The following is an 18479-nucleotide window of genomic DNA, read 5'->3' as shown; positions in this document are numbered from 1 at the left end:
ATCTTCAGTCATAATTGGTTTTGGATGGGGCGTGCTGAATCTTTTTTGTTGAGATCGTAATTCTTACGCTTAAATTTCTCACTCTTCTGTCTTTTCACATTACTATCCACGAGAGCAAATATGAGTATAATGTGATTGTATGCAATCACTTGAGCCTTGTGTAAATTATGTCAGTTTCTAAGCGTAGCTGTATGCTTGCTGTGTGTATGTGAAGACAGAACAAGTCTGTTGCCTACTAGTATTTAGCTATGTTTGCTACTATGTAGGTTCTGCTTGCAGTTTGTCCTGCATTTCATCTTTGGGTTACATTTAGCAAGATAACTGCAGATAGCATAATTAACCCAATGCTACCTCAGATAGACAAATCCCTTTGACCAGCATGCTTGTCAGGAGGTAATACTGTATTGGTGAAGGCATATATTGTCAAGTTTGTTCTTCAGAACATGGCAAGGTTGAGCAAATCCAAGGGTAATACTGCAAGGGGAAAAGGCCTGCTTAAATAGAAAAGGCAGAAACTTCAGTATCAAACTTAAAGCATAGTAGTTGGACTACTTCCTGGGAACTGCAAACCTGCTAGTTGTCTTCAGTTCTGTGTCCATTCTGAACTCACTTCCATCACATATGACAGAAAATACTTCTCGTTAAAACATCATTCTTCCAAAGGAGATGCTTCCTGTGGAAGTAAGTAGTAAGGTTTCCATTCTGGTAGAGGAATTTCTGCTTCATTTTGACTTGAGTCAGATGCTTATTCTTGGGCTGGTAAGAAGCTTAGGGAGGTGTTGGCCTTCTAAAGAACAGCTTTTGCATCACTGTTGTGGTTCAGGGTGCCTGCTCCTATTTCTATTTTTAGAGATGGCATCTTGCATCAAGCAGAAAATGCTGGAAAAGTTTTGGTTGTTTGCTAGATCTGTGAGCTCCCTAACCTGTACCTTTACCAGGAAGCAGTCAGTACTAAGAAGGTTCAGAGAGTCTTGCTGACAAGTCACCCTGAACTTCTGCAAAGATAAAGCTTTTTTTACAGTGTTGAGCTGTTAATGGGATGTTTTTTCATGGTCCTCAGAAATGAAGTCACGCTAGCAATACATGAGATGTCAGTAAATGATTCAAGGCTTCCTGTACTGAGCTTGATTTTATCCCAGGTTTCTGTAAGATGCATTCCTAGTCTGACAGCCAAATGTTTTTTTTTTTTTTTTTTCTTCAGTCCCTGGTTCTGGGGTTTGTGGTGTTTATGGGAAGGGACTGTGATGATTAGTTTACTTTGATCTTGCTGGGCAGTTTTATTATGAAGTTCTGCCATATTCAGCATGGAAACCAGGCATTTGAGGAACTCTAATTTGAAACTTCTGGTGAAGTTGCAACCTGTGCTACAGTTGGATGGTTCGGAGGGAAATTGGTGAACTGCAGTCTGATGTACTTGACTGCAGTTCCTGTTTTTTAAAAGAAGCCCTTGAAATGATCTCTCTTCAAAAGATGTTAACTAAGATAACGCTGCGCTGGAACAAATACTTGTGTTGAAAGTTAGCTGAAGTATAGGGAGCAAAAGAGAGATTGAGGTTCTGACAGAACCAGGCAGTATTAGCAGACTATGAATGTTAAATGAAAACAGATGCTGAAGGAAATAATCTGGGATGTATTCACTGAATGCCCAGAGGAATTTCGTTATCATATGTTGAACGAGTAGAATGGTTTTGTACCAGGATTATATGGCCTCCTACTGATAGTTTCAAATAGAGAAATTACTAGTCTAGTGGGACCAGTGGGGGTATTAGGCTGAATCCAGAAGTACACTTCTTATATTTGAAATACTAAAATCTGTTGGTAGTTTTGCTGTTAATAAAAGCATATGAGAATGTTCCTATCAGATAGTACAATATCAGTGAATGTGCAGGTAATCTGTTAATATCAGCTCTGTTTTTGCTTCCTGTTACTTTAGTTTCTACATTTTAGTCTTCTCTTTGTCTTAATGTGGTAAGCCTTAATTAATGAGAAGTTAATATGCCATATAACTCAGTTTTTATTCTTCCTTTCTCTGAGTCATTGTGTTGTTGTGGCTGGGGGTTGCTTCTCCTTGTTTTTCTGGTAGCTTCCCTTTGATTATGTTACCTTGTTTTTCCAAGTGTCTGGCTTATTTTTTTAAATCAGCTTCTTGATCTGATCATTATAATATTGATTTTTATATTGGGTAAGTTGCATATGGCCAAGAGGACATGCTCAATTTTAATTTGGAATTCTTCTTAAATCCTGTTTCCTTTTCTGCAGTGTTGACAGTTGATTCCTAACCAATAATTTTGTTTTTATATATATATATATATATATGTAACCACAGTATATTTTACTAAGGTCAAAAATAGCAAATGATGAAGAATTTCTTTAAATATGCTTGGAAGAAATGCTTTCAACTTAAGGTTAATGTTAACTTGTGTGTTTCTATTTTCTTTTTAACTTGGTGAATCAGATGGGACAATGGTGAGGTTGAGAAGCTTAGTCCATGGGACATGGAACCAATATCTGATAATGGTAAGTAGAAACTCTCTGAACAGAGCAGTTAATGTGCTTCTTCCTCTTCATGGATCCTTTGCTACGTGCAGGTAGTGCACCTGAAATGATTCTTGTAGGACAGTCTCACTTCAGTGTTAGTAAAATGTCTTTGATATATCTAGATTTTACTTCTTCACCCTGAAACTTTCCATCTTCTAAAATAGTTTTGAAGGAAATACTTGAAATACGGATCTCTCTGGCATATACAATAAAACCTGCTACTGCTGGAAGTCAAGTTTTGACTTCCAGCAACTTGACATCGCAACTTTAAAAAAAAAAACAAAAAAAAAACCAACTAGTTTGCATTATGGTACGTATAAGAATTAGAATGAATATAAATAAGTTTTCCAGTCAGTAAATCTTTATTGTTTATACTTTAAAAAGGCTGCTTGTATAGGTTTTGTGGTAAAACTCAAATTAATTGTAAATGGAGTAACTGTATTCCTGATTTGTCGTCTTCAATTCAGTTTTCCAAAGCTTGTTGATACCAGCAGCAGGATGGGAGGACAAAGTAGTTACTGAATAACTTGTTTAAAGGATATTAATTTTCTTTATTGCCTTTCATAGAAAATAGGCTATTTCCTAAATGGCAGAAAAGTTAATGCTGTGTGTGTGTGTGTGTGTGTGTGTGTGTGTGTGTGTGTAGCCTATTGTGTATATAGTGTTTTGTCCTCTAAATACCATTATGTTGCACACACATGGATGTTCTCAATATTAAACTGACTTCCTAATCTTCCAAGTGTGGTCTGGCTGCTTCAGTCATATCTTGTGATAACAAATGCTGCAAAACTGTCTGAAATGGAAACATGAAATCACCTGTTTTGTGCAAACTAAAATGTATAAAGATTTCAGTCAGCAAGATTGTTTTAGTTTTTTTTCTTCCTAGGTTTGATTGAAAAACTATTTTCTTATTTGCCAAAATCTGCCTCCTTCAAACATACAGCACATTTTCTTCTAATTCCTTGAGATCTGGTGAATGCATTCCATAAATAGCACTGTAAATGCAGTAGTGAATAAAGATTTGGGGCCATCGTTACCTGTTTGGCCGAAGGAAAAAAATTAGTGCTTTTTGTAAACTTTGAAGACCCATACTAAACTCATTCAATTGCTTTGCTTTTATTTTTTGTCTCTGCAACAGCTGCAGCTGAAATGTGTTTTAGAATTGTCTGTGGCATATCTGTGGATTACAGTCATCGGCATGCTAGCAATGACCTTATCTTTCTTGTTTTTATTTTTAACTGAGAGACTCTCAGATGCTAATGGAAGCTCCTATTTCTGGTTTCTAGCTATAAGCCTACATGCTTCATATTGCTGAATTTTATCTGCTGTTCCAGTTGTCCTATTCAACACAAAGATGGACTGAAGATCACTGTGTGATCAGGAACCTTCATGATCTTGGTCCTTTTCAAGTGCTCAAACTAAATGAGGATGTTAGCTTCTAACAAAAGAAATCCAGAAACAGACTGAAAAAAAACAATCTGTAGAGTTGAGGGGAAGGATACACAGAGGTGTAATGTGTTCTGTTTACTCTGTGTTAGCTGGATTGCATTAAGCTTTGTAAATGTGACTCCATGGAGCCATCCATCACAGTTTTACGTCTGCTACTTCTTATTGTTTTGAAATTAATTTAATCTGCCATGTTCAAAAGAAATACTGAAAAAAAAACCACTGTTAAGGTTACAGTTAGTGTACCAGGAAGGACATCACAAAATATATTGCCTGTCTTACATGTGTTTAATGCTTGAAGTAATAAACTCAGTAAACTAAGTTAGGATCCTATGTGAACCGCACATTTAAAACGAAAGTGTGCAAGTAACTCTTCTGAGTGAGGTCGTCTTTTTAGACTGGTGCTTAAATCAAGAGAATAAATGAAGACCTGGAAATTCAGAATTGCAGAAAAGGGGAATAAAGGACACCTTTTGGCTATTTTATGTATTTTCCCCATGCTTTTAGTATCAAACTCAAGGCAAAGTATGTTTTTCTCAGATACGCTTACTAAATACTCGTATGGTTTTAAATATTTAACAATTTCTCTTTTGTGTTCTCACTACTCACACTTTCCTTTTTGTTATCACTCTTCAGTTGATCAGCCTGAAGAATTAGGAGCTAGTGTTTCTGTGACTTTTGAAGAAATGGAGAAGCTACTGTACAAGCCCGAGGAAGGGGAGTGGGGGATGCGATCCCGCGATGAAGCTTGTGAGCGGATTATCTGCGGTATCGACCAACTTCTGACTCTTGGTGAGAATGTCCTCTCACTTTTAGGTAGTTTGCTCCTGGAGTTAGATTTACAGGCCAGTTCTCCCACTGTATTTGTGCTCAACTATTTATGTTTTGGTACATCATTGGTTTTATCGAGGGTGGTTTTACAAACCAATTAAATGGCTGGTTCAGTTTTCACACACAAACGTCTGTAAATAGCGCCGTTAACTTTGCTGTTTCTTAACAGACATTTCAGCAGCTTTTGCTGGTCCAGTTGACCTGTGTACATATCCCAAGTACTGTACCGTGATTGCTTACCCAACAGACCTGAACACTATTCGAACAAGACTGGCCAATCGATTTTACAGGTTAGTACCAGCAGCAGAAACAAGACGGAGCACGGCCTTACGTTTGTACACTGTGAGAAGATCTAAACGTTTTTTGGTTGTCTTTTTTAATAAACATTTCGAAAACCAACAGTCTAGTACCCAAATTTGTTATGTGTTTTGTAGCAATGTTAATTTTTAACATTCTTTTTAGTTCTTTTAGTTCTTAAGGAAATTGATTTCAGCCTATATTGATACAGTTTCCAGAGTTAATGCTGACATTAAGTGTGGGGTTGATAAGTTCTGATGTGCAACATATCCATACTTCTAACAAATTTAAGGATGTTGATCATCTGGATTTGTGCTCAGCATGTCTGTAAATAAAATGAAGAGATGTCAGTACTTGTTTTCTTCCTCAGTGAGACTGAAATGATGGCTTGGGGAATGGTTTGAAATTCTGAGATGAGGAACTGAAAACCTGGAGTATGGCTTTCATATTCTATAGTCCTTTATAAACTTAATCACAAAAAGCTGTGTAATTGTGTTAGCTCACTTCTGTAATGTTAGTTTGTAGCGGTTTCTACAAATCTCTTCTTTACAGAGGGAGGGGATGTGTGACTGGTGAGTTGGTCTCAGAGCAAGGTATTTTGCAGACATCATGGCTGAGGTACACTTAAAAATGTGTTTAGACCAGACTTCTTGTCATTTTTTTTTTCTGTTGCTTGTGTCTTGTTTTTATTCCTGTTTTTATTTAATAATATAGTACACAATTTACACCACTTGACAGGAGTTTTCCACAGAGGTGGTCAAGATAGCCTTTTAAAAATGCATGGATTTTTAAGGAATCCTTGGAATTTGTGATTCTCAGTTCCCTTAGTTCAATGGAATTTCATAATTCAGTGGTATTAAATGCTGGCATTTAATAGGCTAGTTGAATTAATTTTAAAAAAGAAACCAAACCTTTACAGAACTTTGCAAACTTGCTGCGAATTTCTTGTCAATAACAAATAGGAAAATGACTTAACAAAGATGTGCACTGTTGATTTTGCTTCCTTGAATTACTTCTGTGAATTGCTTCTGTGTGGTATATGTGAACACGCTTTGATGAGTGAAAACCTGGAGACAGGTGTCATGAATATTAGAGTAAGAGATGTTTATCTACATTAGGACAGATAATTAATGAGAAAGTATTTGTAGTTTTTCAGCTTATTATTAAAGGTGCAATGTTGTTTAATTTTAAGGAGAATCTCTGCATTGGTTTGGGAAGTAAGGTACATTGAAAGCAATGCCAGGACCTTCAATGAACCTGGGAGTGCTATTGCTAGAGCTGCAAAGAAGATCACTACGCAGCTCTTGAAGTTTATCAAGTGAGTGGTATTTTACCTTACATAGTGCTTGAATGCTTGTGCTCTAAAATTGTGGGGGAATGTAAACACCTTTAAGATCCCTTTATTAAGAATTTAGTTCTTTTGATTTATTAATCTTTTTCAGTGCACTGCAGGACAGATATGTAATTCTTCACGAGTGTTTTATTACCTGGAAAATATTGGAATGTATGTTGATATAGAGATTTGATTTTTTTACTGGTGTGTACAGTATGAAGATGTCACTTGACTTGAAAGTAGATCAGTCGGTAATGTAAGCCCATGCAGAAATTCTTGTTGCAGCGTGCCTGACTTGAGTTCAGTTGGGAGGTTTATTTTGAAGTTGGTGTAGGCAGTCTAATTTCAGTAGATCAAATTCCTAATGCTAATTTCACCCTGCTTGGCTCACTAGTTCTAAAATGCAGCAGATTTCCATATTTAACATTACTTTAGTGATTAAAAAAAAAAACACCTTATGGTGTTTATTACTTCAGATTGTTGTTACTTGCTTCCAGTTTTGTAGCTTTTGGTTGTGCCTGGGTTTGTCTTTCTAGGAAGTGGTAGCTGTGTTTGATATTATAGTAACAAGAGGTTTAATTGCATTACAGCGATCAAGACTGTACAAACATTTTTGACCTGTGTAGCACAACAGATGATGAACAAGATTGTCTTGATGCTGATGATCTGGTAAGCTTTTTCATATGAGTAATTGCAGTAATGCATCTGCAGTGGTAAGAAAATAGCACTCCCCTTCAAGTATTCATGGCAAAATTGCTTGGTGTTTTTTTTTTTTTTTTTTTTTAAATAGAGGTCCTTGTATGTGTATCTTGTATGTGTACATTTGCACAGCTGAGAGATGACTGAATATATCAGGGAAGTGAGAGATGATGTGGGGAAATGCTTTAATTGAGAACATGAATTGTTTGTACTTGTTCAGAAGTATAACAAGAAACTTTGTGCTAGGACTATGGCCATTAAATAGAACAATTCTGTGTTTTTGTGATGTTTTTAAAGCATGTTACTATGTAGTAATGTAATATAAATATTTCAAGAGTGTATGAATAGCTGTCTTTCCTTGTATTTTTAATTATCTGTATCCTTGGTTATTTCTAAAGCTAAAACTGTCACTTAGGCAGTAGTAAATGCTGAAGGTTGGTAAACACTGAATTCCTGTGCACGCAACTATGAATCATACATTAGCATTATGTGCTTCTATGAAGATTCAATGAAACATATTTACCTTAAAACTACAGCTAGCAGTCAATGCAGAACAGTTCTTGTGTTCAGTGTTGCATGTTTACTGACAGCATACCCCAAACAGCCCAATCTGATCTTTTTTTGCATTTTAATTTCTAATTCAGCAAGGCTTCAAAAAGTTGCAGAGTGACTCCTTTCCCTTGGAGGTTAATATTGTAGGAAAGGCATTACATTGAGCTGTCTGGCTACTTCAGTGTCATCTTAGTACTTTGGCGTTGTAAAGCTTTTCTTTTTACCAGAGGTAACTTGATCAGAAAGATTTCTTTGCCCCAAATTCAGGACAAGCAAAATGCAGAAAGTTGTAATGTTTGTCAGTTGATTTACTGTTGATATTCTGTCATTGAAGTTCTCAAAGTAGGTGGGTATCTTCCAGTTGCAATTTCTATTTGGCGTTTTTCCTGTATACTATGGACAGGAGTTCAAGTAGGAGCCTCCAGTGGTGGGATGTCAATAGAATCTTACTTTCCATAACACACTGTGCTGTGTTTTTGACATGCTCATTTCTTGTCCAACTGAAGAAAAGTAAGATTAAAAGTCTATTTCAACCATGATATAAGGTTTAATAATAATTTGAGCACAGAATTACATAAAAATTATTTATGGAAAAAAATAAATAACCTTTATTTTTGTGCAGGATGATGAAAAATGCCGTCCAAGAACATCATATAGAAGAAGAAAAGTGAGTTGGCTAACCTTTCCTGTATATACCCAATTCAAGTTTGCTGGGAAAAATTGTTTAGCAGGCTGTATTGAAATACTGTGGGACTGATGCTTTGTTTTGTAACAAACATTTTTTTTCCCTGACAGTAAAAAGAAATAAATGCTTTTCATAAATAGTTCATTGCTGTTTTAACACACCTATACTTGTTCCATATAATAGTCAAAGAGAATCTTTCTCATGATTTTGATATCAATGCTGTTCAGTATTGACAGCTTTCAATTATCTGGCTGATACTGAAGTGAAAATATTCATCAGCTGAGATGCTCAGGAAAAAAAAAAACCAAAGCATTTTAACAGCGTATATTATCCAGATTTCTTTCTTTGGAAGACTGATAAGGAGATATTTTTGTGTGCTTTTTGGTACTAAAAAAAAAAACCCACCTCAAGACAACAACTTGAAATGCAAAAAAAAATTATGATTTGTCAGTTTATTAATAAACATTAGGGAAAGAAAGCTGCTAGTTGTTTTGTTAACAATATCTGGAAGTGCATTTTTGCATGTGGTTTAGAGGTGCGTTTTTCTGATACAGTGTGCCTTTGTGCCCTGGAAGGCCAGTGGTATCCTGGGGCACGTTTTAAAAACAAGAGCATGGCCAGCAGATCAGGGGAGGTGATCCTCCCTCTCTGCTCTGCCCTGGTTGAGGCCGGGTGTGGAGTGCTGTGTCCTGTTCTGGGATTCCCAGACAGGGATATCCTAGAGGAAGTCCAGTGGAGGGCCACAAAGATAATTAGGAGCAGTTCCTTGTAAGGGGGATGCTCCAAGCTGAGACCTGGGACTCTTCAGCCTACGGAAGAGAAGATTGAGATAGGAACTTATCAATGCTTACAACTATCTATAATATGGTAGTTAAGTTGATGGGGACAAACTCTTTTCAGTGGTGTGCAGCAGTAGAGCAAGGAGCAACATGCAGAAACAGGAATACAGGAAGCGCCATATTAACACGAGGAGGAACTTTTTTACTGTGAGGATGACAGAGCACTGGAACAGGCTGGCCAGAGAGGTGGTGGAATATCCTTCTCTGAAGATATTTCAAACCCACCTGGTTGCTTTCCTGTGCAACCTACTGCAGGGAACCTGCTTTAGCAGGGGGTTGAACTAGGTGATCTCCAGAGATTTCTTCCAACCTCTGTGATTCTGTGATTGATGCTGTGATTCTGAAATAATCCCAGTTAGAAGTTTTCTGTGCAGTTTTTCAGGCAGCTTTTCAATAATGTTTTTTCCTGGCTTTTTTTCAAGGGACGGGGGAAAAGAGGAAAAAGCATGAAAAATGGCTATGATGAAAACTGCTGGAAAAAACAGTGCATGGAGCTTGTGAATTTAATATTCCAGTGTGAAGATTCTGAACCTTTTAGGCAGCCAGTTGATTTGGACCAGTATCCTGTAAGTTGTTCCATTAACCTTGTAAGATATAAAAATTGTTTCTTTCTTTTAGCGTTTGGTACAATAAAACCTCCACGTTTCTCTTGGACTTGTTCTTTTTTTTGTTTCAATTCTCAACCATTGATGCTTATCTTCATCGAGATGAGATATACCAAAATATAAACACAGCACAGAACAATTGTGGAGCTGTGTCTACGAACACCTTGATAGTTTAAATGAGTTACCTGTTTTGCATGTAATGTTAACATGAAGGATGAAACTAAAATAGGCAAACAGATCAGTCAGTGTGAACTCCTTACTTGTTGCATTGTTTTCTTGCTACCCCATTGTTGCTGTTGGCACTATTGCCTTTGCTGTCATCTGCATGTTTTGGGAATCCGTCTTCTCTTTGTTCTGTCTAGACTGGAAGCATCATAGGTCTTGGTTCACGTGTGCATCTGAAGTATGGATTCTATCCAATCTGTTTTGTATTTTCTGCTGATGTGTCTTAGAGCATCTTAATGCTCTGGTGGTCCCTCTTCCACATCAGTAAATTATTTTGTTGCTGAAAACCTTATGTAGCAGTATTGGTTTCGAGATCTTTATTTGGTTTTTAGGAAAAAAGAGAACAAGCTCCTATGGGGGAAAAGACATATAAATGTTTTAACAATTACGCAACTTTTTTTCGTACCATCTTCACATCTTGAGTTTGGGTCTCATTTCAGGTATTGAAAATATTTTGGAAGTTTCTAAAACTCCTCATTTAGAAGAGAAAAAGACAATTGTGGAGTTCAGTCTCTTGTTTTAAATTTAAACAAGATCAGTTTCTCATTGTAAAGGGCATTAGTGAAAGGATTACAGGCAGATCTATTACAGTCTTTTTTTTCTCATTTTGATTAGCAGTAATACAGTTGCCTGACATGTTATTGTTACAAAATAGTTGCTATTGAGGTAAATTGGGAGAAAAGAAACTGAAGAAATGTATGTGCAGGTATGTGGTGTTGTATCACATCATGATATTTAACAAATTCTGAAGATTATCTTGAAAATATACGTTATAAGACGTAACGAAGTGGAGGCTTTAAATCAAGTAGTTTCAGCAGAAGCTCAGCTTTCTGCTGTGGTAAGTACTTGTTTCTTGAGCCAGTGGTTAAGATGATCTTAGTTCCTGTTGAATTCTATAGATAAAATTCAAGATGATTGTTTTTTCCTCTAACAACTTCTTGAACTGCTTTTTTTTTTTTATGCTTTATCTAGGACTACAGACATATTATAGACACTCCAATGGACTTTGGTACAGTGAAAGAAACTCTGGAAGCTGGAAATTATGACACTCCAATGGAACTGTGCAAAGATATAAGACTAATATTTAGTAATGCAAAGTCTTATACTCCAAACAAAAAATCAAAGGTAGATGTTACTATTGGGAGTTTTACACTACTCATAATCCAGTTTGGTGTTATCTTGGAGAAATTTTTATTTTTCAATATTTCAGTAAAATTTCTGGTTAATGATGGTGGTAAGTGGTAATGGTGAGAAGTGCAACAAAACATTTGTATCTCTGCTGATGTCTTACATAGCACTAAAGTACATCGTACAAAACATTTCTTTTTTTTTCCTGTATGATTTCTGATTTTAGAGATGTTAGTCTTGGGTGAAAGGTTCTGTTACTGACATAAACTACTTCCTCAGATTTATAGTATGACCTTGAGATTGTCAGCACTATTTGAAGAGAAAATACGGAGAATTGTTTCAGATTTCAAAAATGGTCAGAAGCAGAATGAAAAGATACGAAGAAACCAGAGATACGCTAGAAGAATTCAGAGTCAAAGCTCAGTGCAGCATCCTACCAAAATGCCCAGGTAACAAATTATGAACTGACCACATTCACTGTCATATTTAGTCAGAACAGAACAATTGTTTTATGAAGTGGCTAGCTAGCTAACTCAATAATTGTTGGGATTACTTCTCTTGCAGAGTAAGATAAACGTGCTTAAAGGAAGTTCTGTGGTAGTGTAAAGTTGCCTGTGGAATGGGGAAGGGATTGAAGTATAGAACAGGGATTTTTTTTTTTGTTTATGCTTAATTCTAAATAATTCAGTGAGAAAATGAACTTTTACTCTGACTAGATAATCTGACTGGAATAATAAAACATGTTCTTGCTGCGTATATATTAGTTATCTTACTATATGCACAAGCAATTTAATCCTATGGAACTTAAATTTTTTTTAATTGCTGTAGCAATCTGCTCTTTTCTGGTTGATATGATTTACTTTTGTATTGTTAATCAGCATATGGGATTAAGTGAAACATAATACAAAATACAAAAACAAACGTGTAGATTGTTGGAATTGAGCATATGGTTTTCTCCCACTCTCTCTGGCCTTATTTGTCTGATAGTGAAGGGACAGTAATACAGTTTTAAGAATAAAATTAGAAGAATACCCTTCTGACATAGTTGTCTTTATTCTTCTGTGCATAAATGTTGGATTACACTGTAAGCATATCTGATGATGAACTTGTAGTTTTACTTGGTATTTTTCTTGGGTTCTCAGTGTTTTCTAGCAAAACAGTTTAATGATGTTACAAATACACAGCAGTAGGCAGGAATCTTCCTTTGAAACACCACTATTTTTCCTCTCTGAAGAGCCTGTATGTGACTTGTTTACAGTTCAGTGGTGCTTTGCAAGACTGAATCTTTGGGAATTCTTGGAGAGTGTTTGTTGTTAAACTATTATGCAGGAGAGCATATGTGTCTCATAGGTCTCTAAAATATCTGAAAACTTTGGGTTGTAAGCAACAAACTGACAAAAGAGTAGTTCTGAATGTAAAAATAAGCGATGCTCTTTTGCCTAGTAGCCTCTGCATTGCTTATGTGTAATGCGTGCCCTTTCCCATCTAGAACATTGTGAATTTACTGTGATCAAATAGGACTGAGCGTAGCACTCTAGAATGTATTTTAAGGAAGAATGTAATTGGTGAGCTGCTCTCCAAACATGCATTTTAGACAACAAACTCTTGAAAGATGCTGTTTCATCACGTTCCTGGAACTCAATTTATAATGGCATAATAGTATGCATATCACATACTTTGGGATTGATGTGCAGCTAACAAGAGACTGAGTTCAGCAGAGGTTGAGGCTGTTGTTTACCAACAGATTGCAACAATAGGATGACATAGGTATAGAAGGTATTTAGTGTTACTTTTTTTTTTTTTTTTTAGAGATAATGTCTTTTCTTGTTTAACTTTATGAGGAGCATAGGCTATTATATTAATAAACACAGTTAATACTTCATCAAAATTAAAACTGTCCCAAACCATACTAGATTACAAAACTAACTAGCCTTGTGTAAATATAAGATCACATGGTGTATGGTTAATTAAGCTTTCAGAGAAAATTACTTTTAAAATACTTAACTGTCTGTGGCTTTTTTTAGTAGTTTTACAAGCTATGTTGCTTCTACTCCTTTCCCTTTTCAGTAGAAATATAAAGCAGAAACCATTAAAGTCTCAGGCAAAAATTGAATCTGAACAGGAAGATTCTTTTAGTCAACCTACCTCAAGCAGAGCAGCCTGTGTTGCAAGCCATAAGACAAATGCTAGCAATTACAACCATAGTTCATCTGGAGAGTCCTCTGATTCTGCATGCCTGACATCCTTTGAAAGGAATGGAAAAGCTAGATCTACAACACTAACAAACCGTTCAACGTTGTCATCAGGTAATCAATGAAATCTGTTCCAAATGAGGGTTTTCGTCTTTGTCTTATCTACACATTGCCTACTAATGTTTCTTTTCCCTTTATAATTGCTCTATTTGCCAACTGTATTCTGAATTAAAAATGTAAACTTGAACAATGCAAAAACTTCAGACAACATTCTTATGCACTTTGCATTTCAGGCAGTACAGATCTCTGTGTATTTTTACTTACTAATAAAAAGTTCTGTGTACTGAAGAATATTCTGCTGTAAAATCTCATAGAATGCAGTTGATTAATTTCATTAATGAAAAAAATGTATTCCTAAGAAGGAATCTATTGCTCCCATAGTTTACTTTGACACAGAGCTGCCTTGGCTGCATTATGCATCTATTTTGCAGTCAAACAGACAGTCCTTTACTACAGCTTTGTATGGAGATTGAAAGCAAAGCTGAGTGAGTAGGACTGGTAAGTTGACATACAAACCTTTATGACTTAATGCTCTTAAATCAAATACAGTACTAGAATTCTTCATTTCAAGCTGCTGTTATAGGAAAGTGGTTGTAGTGTATGAATGCCTCTTACTTCAGAAGAAAACATGGTGCATTTGATATAAAATAAAGGTTATACACCTATGTATATTAGATTAAGTTTCCAGAGTCATAAAATCTTTCCTCTTTTTTTTTTTTTTTTCCTCCCTAAACTTTACATTGGTGAAACTTCAGTTTCTTTCAGAGAGCAAGGATACTAATCCTGGTAAAAGAGATTTGGCAAATATTTCAATTTTAAGGTGCTTCTCTCTTAGAGATGTTTTCAGATAACATAGTTGCTATTTTATTTGAGACTTAAACACGTCCACTTAAACTTATTACCAGACACCTCATGAATGTGGAGTTGTATATTTTGTGGAACTATCATCTCATATATGCTAGAGATTAAGACATGAGAGAAAGCATACTGTTAGATAAAATTGTGAGGAAATAAGATTTCCTGCATGAGCAAAAAATGCACTTCCTAAGTTAAAACTAACTGCTCAATATTCTAATCAAGGATTTGTTTTTTTAGCAGAAAGTGAAGTAGAAGGTTCTTTAGCTTCATCTACATCCTCTTCATCCTCTACAGAAGAGAGCTCAGAAGAGAGCAAAGAAAGCTCTGTGGCTCTTGTGTCACCTCCACTACACAATGGTGTATGTAGAAGAAAGAACATCAGTTGTAGGGTAACCAGAAATCAAGCTGCTCAAAGAAAGCAAATAGGTAAGATTGGAGTAATTGTCTTCTGGATGGCCCATGAGCCAGGTGTGTGTGTGTATATATACATGTACATCCATAGAAAACTAATTGTAATTAGTATTTTTTAACTGTTGTGTGTTGTAATACTATTTGTTTGATTGCTAGTAGATCTTTTGCTCTCAAAATGCTGCTTTCTGAATATTTCCTTTTTTTTTTTTTTTTCTCCAGTACTTAGGGTAGGGAGGGCTGAAGCCAAGAGTTTACTGAGAGAGCTTCTCTTGAAGTGCTTTGTTTCTTAAAGTAGAAGCACTAAAACTATAAAGCAGTTTTCAGAAAACTGGAGTGAATCCAAAATTCATGATATGAAGGTTGGACGTGGCTCTGGGCATCCATGAAACTAGTTGGTCTTTAAGGTCCTTTTCAACCCAGGCCATTATGTGATTCTGCAATATAGCTAAATATTTTTTCTTGCCAGATAACAAAATCTACTTACTACTAGGGGGATGTGCTCTGTTTGTCATGTCTGTGGATTGAACCTGTTCCAGATTTGAAAGCTGAAAAAGCGACTACTCTTGAACATAAGACTTTAATCCCTCTTCTGCTTCACAGGTACACTTCCCCAGGAGAATGGGAATACAAGAAAAGCTGTCAGGAAAAGGTTGTATGAAAGTGATTTTGAAAATACTTCAGTGATGACATCCGAGACTCTGAGTAATAGTACAGGGAGACATAGGAAAATCCCACGCAGAAGTGCTACTGTGGCTGCTACTAAGTTAAGACTAATGAGTGATGTGGAAGAAGAGGTTTCAAGCTCAGAAAGTATTGGTATTGGATGCAAAAACAGAAAACTGCCTCACCGAAATGCCTCAGCTGCAGCCAGGCGAATGTTACTGGAGGGGTCTGAGGATGATGCAGGTTTGAAGTCTGAAAGTGAAAAGGAACCGGAAGAGCAGCTCAGCAAGAGGAAAGTTCCTTCTCTACCTACTTCATCTGCTGCACGAAGAAAATTCGTTAGTGAGTCTGAAAATGAAAGTTCAGATTCTGAGACAGATATGCAGATGAAACAGAAAACCTGGCAAAGCAATGGCCATAGGCAGTTACGAGGGACAGCTCTTTCTGCGTCTCCTGAAACGAGGAGTCCTACACAAGGCTTTTCAGAGGATGACTCCAAAAGCCATAATTCGGAGGATGGGAGCAGTCAGAAAGCTGAGCAGTCAGTGCCTGCAAATAAGTTTGTTGTGAGCAACTCCGAGGATGAAGCGTGTTCTGAATCAGATAGGTGGAATGCCAGAAAATTGTTTGGTCTGCACCTTGTTGCACCTATAAAAAAAGCAAAAGTCTTAAGTGATTTGGAGGACACAGGAGAATCTGAAACAGAGGACAGACAGGATGGGAGAAGTGTTGTTTCAGAAACCTTGGTGCCATGTAGAATTACAGCGAGCCCTAATTCTGGACCTGGTGCTGATTTCAATGACTCTTCTGATACAGAATCTGAAACAAATTCTAATCACAGTAATTATTTTGACGCTTCTTCAAAAACGAAAAAGAGGAAGAGAAAAGGAAAAACAAAGATCTTTAGAAAAGGTAAAAAAAAATTATTTTTAATTTTGAGTTAATGCATCTTAACCTCATATACTGACTAGGTAGATTTTAGTATGGGTAATGAATGGAGAGATTTGGACTCTATGAAGTGTATAGTGTTCCCTGTTCTAAAACAAGAACTAGAAATCAGCAGGTGAACTGGAAGACGGGGTGATGCTGACTGTGGAACTGGGAGGTCACCAAAACAGCACTGAGGAAATTATTTGTTTCGCAGTGGCAGTTTTTCAGTATTTAGAATTAGTGATGAATGCTGAAAGTTCTTGAGCAATTCAGGGTTTACATTTGTCTATGAAAAAGTCATTAAGTTACTACTGTTTCATATTTAATCAGCACTTCCTTCTCTATGCATATATATTAGGGAATATATATGAATGGTCTTGTGTGAAGTTCAGGGTATCTCAAAAGGAGGAATTTGTTCACTTTGGTCAGTCTGCTCCTTGTTTTAAGAATTTCAATAATGATAATCTATGAGTTTCTGTATGAAGTGATAGTTCTTACTTTTTATTATTGCCTTTTTGTGTTCAGAATTTCTGTGCTAAAGCAGATTTATTTTCAAGTAATTTTGTAGTCTTTCAAAATGAATTTGATAACGTCTGAATTATTTTTATTTCCATGGCATATACTGGAATCTTTAACTTGATTTGTCTTTTGGATTTTCTTTAGTTCGTTACAGAGGGAGTTGTGAGGTGCTGGCACAGGCTGCCAGAGAGGTTGTGGATGCCCTGTCCTTGTAGGTGTTCAAGGCCAGGTTGGATGGGGCCCTGGGCAGCCTGGTTTAGTATTAAATGGGGAGGCTGGTGGCCCTGCATGTGGCAGGGGGGCTGGAGTGTCATGGTTCTTGAGGTCCCTTCCAACCCAGGCCATTCTGTGCTTTTATTGTCAGTGATACGTAGCATGCTTTTCAAAGTAGAGATGCATTTTGATGCTGTGATGGTAATGTTCTAAAGCTTAGACTGGCTTTTCCCAGATTTTTGGATTACCAATGTTTTAGGTTTGGATGTGATTTTGGAGAGCATGTTTTAAAAATCAAGAGAAAGACCTGATATATACAGAGCCAAGGCAGTTAAAGATGTAGGACTGAATTGGAGACCTGCTTTTATGTGAATGAGGAGTATATCATTGTCCTGTGCAATGCTCTTGATAATAAGTAGCTTTTGGGTATTCAGTTTTCTTTACTTGTGGAGTTAGTGGTTCCCATGTGGTTCTGTTGAACTGTTAGTTGTCTATTAATCAATATGAATTGATTAATAGAACTGATTAATAGCTGTGAACATTTACACTAAAACGTGTATTTGATACTTCAGTTTTTCTACCCTCTAATTTGGCATACCACCACAGGCAGTCACATAGCTATTTTCTGTGTTGGCAGATGTTCTCTAGCTCATTTTGCTCCTCAGCTGTTAAGGGGTGTAGCAGGCATGTTATTAGCACAGCCTAGTTTACTGTGATTTACCAACAGGCACATGTATTACTCTCTCTTGAAGAGGCTGTTACTTGTAAATAAGAAACTTAGCAGGTTTGTACTTGTAGAAGCTATTATTTGTATACTGTTGGAGTATACATATGCTTTTATTTAAATACTTTAGTATTTATAGAACATAAATTCATTTGGATATTTGGCTGTGCATAAGAGACTGTGTATGTGATATTCCTATCCAGTATTGCTGCCTGGACTCCCACGTTTAAAGTTTGATAGCATGTACTACAGGACTGCTTGTCACAACAGTAAACTGGATGGATGAGACCTTTATATCTTGGTGTCTGTCTTGTAAATGTTTTCGTGTAGATCTTACGTTGTGGCTAATGGAGTTCTTTATTTGATCCTCCCTGTCTGTACAATCTGTACCTTTGCAGCATTTAATGCATGATACTCTAATGTAGTTGCAGTAAACTTGTGTCTTTTATTACTGTGATGTATGGGAATGTTGCAGTTACTCCAGAGTGGATTTTAATTCTAGTAAGAAGCTTTAAGTTAAAATAAAATAAAGCTTTATTCAAATTTACTGCCAATTTGAGATTGTGTACAAAGTACAGGTTGTACAAGTTTAATAGTTTGGTAGTGTGTTACGTAAAGTCTATCTTGTGCAGAATGTGATGTTACTGTCCTTCAGTCTTTCATTCAGTCTCATGAATTAGCTGCTGAAATGTTTAAAAAAACAAACAATTTGTCATGGTAGAGCTGTTTTT

General features: G+C 36.4%; 1 protein-coding gene across 4 annotated transcripts in view; it reads left to right on the top strand.

The window, feature by feature from the left end:
* The window catches only part of BRWD1 (bromodomain and WD repeat domain containing 1), a 52166-nt gene that overhangs the window by 30804 nt on the left and 2883 nt on the right, over positions 1–18479 (top strand). Inside the window, exons 29-40 of one of the 4 annotated variants that reach the window (XM_042809636.1) lie at positions 2456–2517; positions 4621–4776; positions 4985–5105; positions 6305–6430; positions 7036–7114; positions 8319–8363; positions 9643–9786; positions 11023–11175; positions 11458–11627; positions 13249–13484; positions 14529–14714; positions 15300–16274. In XM_042809636.1, coding sequence (XP_042665570.1) covers positions 2456–2517; positions 4621–4776; positions 4985–5105; positions 6305–6430; positions 7036–7114; positions 8319–8363; positions 9643–9786; positions 11023–11175; positions 11458–11627; positions 13249–13484; positions 14529–14714; positions 15300–16274 — 2453 coding nt within the window. Of the gene's footprint in view, positions 1–2455; positions 2518–4620; positions 4777–4984; positions 5106–6304; positions 6431–7035; positions 7115–8318; positions 8364–9642; positions 9787–11022; positions 11176–11457; positions 11628–13245; positions 13485–14525; positions 14715–15299; positions 16275–18479 lie in introns of all 4 variants that reach the window. The other 3 variants (XM_042809635.1, XM_042809634.1, XM_042809633.1) reach the window with 3 other exon arrangements.

The sequence above is a fragment of the Centrocercus urophasianus genome, unplaced genomic scaffold (assembly GCF_019232065.1).
Source record: "Centrocercus urophasianus isolate 14NV4802_14NV808 unplaced genomic scaffold, USGS_Curo_1.0 seq_12, whole genome shotgun sequence".
NCBI lineage: Eukaryota > Metazoa > Chordata > Aves > Galliformes > Phasianidae > Centrocercus > Centrocercus urophasianus.
The sequence above is the reverse complement of the archived record's forward strand: the minus strand, read 5'-3'. Positions and strand labels throughout refer to the sequence as shown.